The 5769-nt window shown below is 42.2% G+C and overlaps 1 protein-coding gene across 1 annotated transcript; it reads right to left on the bottom strand.

Moving 5' to 3' along the window:
• Window positions 1-248: 248 nt before the first annotated feature.
• On the bottom strand, window positions 249-3803 carry LOC311111527 (cytochrome b-c1 complex subunit Rieske, mitochondrial-like). The gene is made up of 2 exons (XM_084154262.1): window positions 3520-3803; window positions 249-1587 (listed from the first exon to the last, which is right to left on the bottom strand). The coding sequence occupies exons 1-2, from the start codon at window positions 3728-3730 to the stop codon at window positions 977-979; spliced, it is 822 nt and encodes a 273-aa protein (XP_084010388.1). The 5' UTR covers window positions 3731-3803; the 3' UTR covers window positions 249-976.
• Window positions 3804-5769: the final 1966 nt, after the last annotated feature.

The following is a 5769-nucleotide window of genomic DNA, read 5'->3' as shown; positions in this document are numbered from 1 at the left end:
CCATGAATGTATTTTATAGGAACTAAACCGGACCGTAGTTTTGACCTGTATGTAAAATCAAATGAGGGTTCACGTTATTAACCCAGCCTGATAGCTAAATGAAATGTACTCGCAAATCTGAGGTTTGCTTTAGCAGGTGCATCGGAAATGTTCAAATGCCATTCAGACTATAGAGGCAAGAAGCTCCTGTGTGCTGCACTTGCAACCCAGTCTGAGCTGCAGGCTGTAAATATCACACAAAAGGAATATGATTTTCTGTGAAACATTTATTAGCTTAACATGAGTATACATTTTTACACAACTCTGTACGCAGCTGGATAGCTCATTAATAGACCAATTAAATCTGGCTGTTTTGTTGCATTAGCATCGATTTAAACACTCAATGCCTTTGTCAGCCCCCACTGACCCCTTTTCTTTCTTCTATAGAATGTGTAATGTTCATCTATGTGACCACCACCAAAGCAAAACAGTGATATTGATAGGAAGAAAATATACAACCTTCTGCAATATTGCCATTAAAACAACTGAACCTAGCACTCTAAATCGTCCCAACAAAATCAGGGACAAAAACTTTTCTGTAAAGCCATAATTCGTGACATTAACCCTTGAGAATCACCTTCAGACACATTGTAGATAACTGTCTGTAAGCAGGTGTGTTTTTGATTGAGCAGCAAAATCTTGGTAAATGCCCTTATACCTGCACTATTAAAACATCAGTATTATTAGTAGGCTATTCATTGTTAAGAAAGGCGAAAGAAACCCCATTACTCATTTACAACCCAGGTCGTATTTTGGTACAGTATTAGATTTAGCTGAGATTGGGTAAATAAATAACATGAGAGGTTTTCAATCAGATTAAATGTACATTTATTACTTACAATAATTTATACCACCCTGAAACAGAGGTTGTGCCTGCTAATGGATGGAATAATGAGCCAGACAGAAACATACTGATCTGTGATCTCAGTCCAACAATTTAGCCTACAATTACTGTGTCCTCATCTGGGAACTCATAGTAGGGCACCTCCAGGTTGAGTGGGGCTGGGCCTTTCCTGATACGGCCAGAGGCATCGTAGTGAGAGCCATGGCAAGGGCAGTAGTATCCACCATAGTCACCAGCATTGGCGATGGGTACACAGCCCAGGTGGGTGCACACGCCGATGACAATGATCCATTTTGGGTTGGCGACGCGGTCCTTGTCGTGCTGGGGGTCACGAAGCTCAGCCATATCCACAGCTTCCTCTGCAGCAATCTCTTTCTCAGACCGGTGGCGGATGAACAGAGGCTTGCCCCTCCACTTGAAGGTCATATTCTTGCCCTCTGGGATCTCTCCCAGCTTGACCTCGATCTTGGACATAGCCAGGACATCAGCTGAGGCACTCATGGAAGAGATAAACTGTGTGGCCACGGTCTTGGCTGTGTAGACACCCACCACGGCTGTTGCCCCGGTGACAAGGTAGGAGAAGGTTTTTCTGGACTCGCTGCTCTCCTGAGAAGATTTCTTGGGGTCAAGCAACTCAGGCCGACGGTAATCAGAGAAATCTGGCACCTTGATGTCAGTGTGAGCGAAGCGGACTGTAGCTTTTGCTGAAAAATAAAACAAGTTGTCCATTAGATAAACAATCAAAACAGTATTAAGAGATAGACAATGGCATGTGATAGGAAAGTACCAGAGGGCACATTATAGCAGCAGATGCATTCAAGTCAATAGCTAGTTAGATAGAAAATGTATGAACAGATTGTTTGAGTCAAGTTTAAATATTCAACAAAGTAGCTAGCTAGCAAGCTTTCTAAGTTAACTAGCCCATTAGCTGGGGCATATTCATTACGTCTTGCAACCGAAAACGTTTAAGAACCAAACAGAGCAAACGTAACGAAACCTTCCTGAATTTTTCCAATAGAAACTCTTGTTATGTTGCAAAACGTTTTGCAACAGACTAAACATTTTACAACAAAATCTGCGTAATGAATACACCCTTGACCTACATGTAGTTAGCTACCAACTCCCTAGCTAAAATGTCAGGTTAAACTAGTGACCAACAAAACACTCTTCACTCTAGCCAGCAGATTCCGACCCTATCATTACACTTGTTTACACTGAGCTGCATTGGGGTCAGAATGCAATCATGGTTACATTAAGACACTGGAGACGGCGCAAGATATGGGTCAGAAAACGCACCTCAATGCATGGATGGAATATGCCACGGTACTCAATTTTACCTTTATCCACACTGATACATCGAGAAGACTGAAATACTGTTAGTATTCCCGGAAAACTGCTGTTTCGTCCTCATGCTAGCTAGCAGTAGCCATTATGGAATGGCGCATCACTTTGAACAACAAAAGATGCTGATTGGTTGACACTGCCATTCCAATCTTCATGAGGACGAAAAGGGCAGTTTTCTGGGAAAACAAGTAGCATTTCAATCTTCTTGATCTATCAGTGTGGATTAAGGTAACATTTGGAGTGCAGTTGCATTTCCCATCCCTGCATAGAGGTAAGCTTTCCGATCCATATCTGAAGCCGGCTCCATGGTGCCTTCCGAACCCCCAGTTCAGCTCAGTGTAAACAAGAGTAATGGTAGGGTCGGAATCTACAGGCTATCATCACTAAGACCCACCTGTATGGGTTACGTAATGTTATCTTAACTAGAATGATAAAAATACGACATTACTACACATCAGTAAAGGTAGCAGCTAGCTAGCTATTTAGTTAGTTATCCAGGTTGTGACCCCAGTAACAGAGTTTCTAAACCCAGAGCCGCAACATCACGAGACTTCCGGGAACGCTTGCAAAACAGACCAAGCCAGGGTTTGCGAAGTCAATGAGAGAAGTGTTATACGCGATGACGTATTTCTGTGCATGCTTAGCTAGTACACGTCAACATGGCGTCACCTACAAGCATGATCTGGGATTCCTATTGAAGAAGCAGTTTCTGCCCATCTTCATACTGTACTGTCTTCGCTGCAGTGCAAACGTTGTGGCCCCATACTGCGGTGCTGCTCCTGCTAGTTACATCCTAGCCTCGTTCATCATGGACACCCGTTTGGTCCTGACCTCGCAGTCAACTACCAATTAGCTAGTTAACTAGCTGGCTGGCTAGTTAACTGGCTTTATGGTCCTCTGTAGCTCAATTGGTAGAGTATGGCGCTTGTAACGCCAGGGTAGTGGGTTCGATCCCCGGGACCACCCATACGTAAAAATGTATGTACACATGACTGTAAGTCGCTTTGGATAAAAGCGTCTGCTAAATGGCATATTATTATTATTATTATTATTATTATTTATGACTCGACCGCGTCTAGCCAATGCTAACTACACAGCTAACATTAGCGAGCTAATGAACGCTAGGCTAATTTATTAAACAATCCTCCGATTCTACAGCATATCAACTGGACTTTGGTAAAATACAACTGCACGTCCTAACATCATATGTCAATTACTTTTCCACAAGTAAAACAAATAACCCGATTACTAACGTTAGCCATTAGATACTGTTAGCTTGCTTAGCTACTTACCATTTATGCTAACTGATACTGCAGGCCCAGTCTTGGGACTCTGACCGTTCAGGGACTCGCGGGTCAGGAAAGGTTTCTTCGTGTCTACCAACACTTTTTCTCCTTTTACAACCACCCCTGGAATAAGGGATTTGAGGGGTCCAGCAACTGCATAGTTCGTAGCCTGCAAGTATGGGGAAAATGCCCCCGAACGAGCGGCAAGGGACATCATCTTTTTAGCGAGAGAGGCTCCTTGCAATGCTAGCTAGCTACGACCTTGCCTGGATTGTGCAACCGGCGCAAGCGCTGACTGCTTACGCAACACGTCAAGTGACGAAAGGACGTCTGTCAGAAGGGTTACATTTTCTACCATTCTTCTCTTAGGGAATTCTTATCTTATTAAAATACTTAGTACTTTTCTGACACTAAATTGTGTTATGTGTTTTGTTTTACACTAGTACATTGCTCAAGTTGTGAGATAACTAATCATGACCAATCATAATTTGAAACATACAAAACATTATGCATAGCTGCTATTTGTGCAACGGTTATACCTTGACTTCATAGGTGGTGACATATACATTTAAACATATGTCCTTTTATTAAAAAATTTATTCCAAATACATCTTCGTCCAAATGTAGGCCCTTGTCATGCATTGAAGACATACAATTAATTCATGAGTAAACTAGGTAGCTTTCTTGCAATGTTTGAGTCAAAAATTTAAACATAGCTGGCAACATGACTTTGTAAGCTGTAGCTGTTATGTTGCTAGGTAAAAACTATCTTGTGTGTGTCTGTCATATTTTGTTTCTGTAGGCTGATGCAGAGTCAGAGAAGAAGAGGTGAAACTGTATATATACCAAAATCTTTGGCTGAAGTTAGTGGAGAGATGAAAACTCTGAAAACATGATAGCGTAAGTAAACGTGTTAGCAGAGATGAATAAGGCCTGGAATGCTATACATTTTTTCCAAGGGAATGGACAAAATGTGAAAGAAAGATGTTTGGCAAGCTGCAATCCTTTAGCAAACCATGCAGTGTCACTTTAAATTCTAAATTGCTGATGCATAACTAGCCCAAGATGTAATGTTAAGGAGCATCAGGACTGTTGTATACATTGGCCGCGCCATCGTCAATGCTTCAATTAAGAGAGCTAATGCATAACTGAAGGGCACCGGAGTCCACTGGAGGGGTGATTTATTTTACCATCAACAATGAACTGAAGGCCTTTGAAAGTTCCAAACTGTCATTGGTCAAAGATAATGAGAATGCTCAATTAGTCTGATGTTCAATCGAGTCTAATGTTTGCTCAGCATCTGCTTTGATCCCAGGGCCGGATTACTGAACGGGCACGCAGGGCACGTCCCCTGTGGCCCCAGACCTCCAGGGGTCCCCTAACCAAAGATATTAGCTTTAAAACGGCAACATTTTATTTCAGCCTCATTGCAAAATGTGCACAATAGCATGAGATGAGCTATAAAACAGCAATTTTTTCTCTCTGACCCATGACGAAAAGTGTAAAATTGCAGGAAATTTGATTTAAAACTGCAACATTTTCTCTTAGCTCATGACAAAATAGAAAGGATAGGATTAACTTTAATGTCCCCAAGGGGGAAATTGTCTTAGACACACAGTACTGTTGTATACAAAATATACACTGTACATTACACACTCAACATAATACCTTGCACGTTATCCTTATCATATAGCCACATACATAATAAATATAAAGGGATGTAGCTCAGTTGGTAGAGCATGGTGTTTGCAATGCCAGGGTTGTGGGTTCGATTCCCACGGGGGGCCAGTATAAAAAAATAAAATAAAATAAATAATGTATGCACTCACTAACTGTAAGTCGCTCTGGATAAGAGCGTCTGCTAAATGACTAAAATGTAAATGTAAAAAAATAATACTTAGCATATTGCCTTATTCTGTCAGTTGCGTACTAACACAGCTCAGCTTTACTTATTGCTGTTTAGGTATTTGATGGACATGGGAATAAAGGAGTGCTTATACCTGTTCAGCTTACACGTAGGGACCCTATAGCGCCTGCCTGAGGGGAGGAGGTACCCTATAGTGTCTTCCTGAGTGGAGGAGGGACCCTATAGCGTCTGCCTGAGGGGAGGAGGGACCCTATAGCGTCTGCCTGAGGGGAGGAGCTGATACTCGGAGTGAAGTACATGGGAGGGATCTGAAATAATTTTCTGTGCTTCTGGTAACGGTCTGTTCAGAAATAGTCCGCAGGGAGGGATGGTGCCTCACACCCATGACC

Source organism: Coregonus lavaretus (genome assembly GCF_964263955.1).
Source record: "Coregonus lavaretus genome assembly, chromosome: 37".
In the NCBI taxonomy this organism is placed as follows: domain Eukaryota; kingdom Metazoa; phylum Chordata; class Actinopteri; order Salmoniformes; family Salmonidae; genus Coregonus; species Coregonus lavaretus.
The sequence above is the reverse complement of the archived record's forward strand: the minus strand, read 5'-3'. Positions and strand labels throughout refer to the sequence as shown.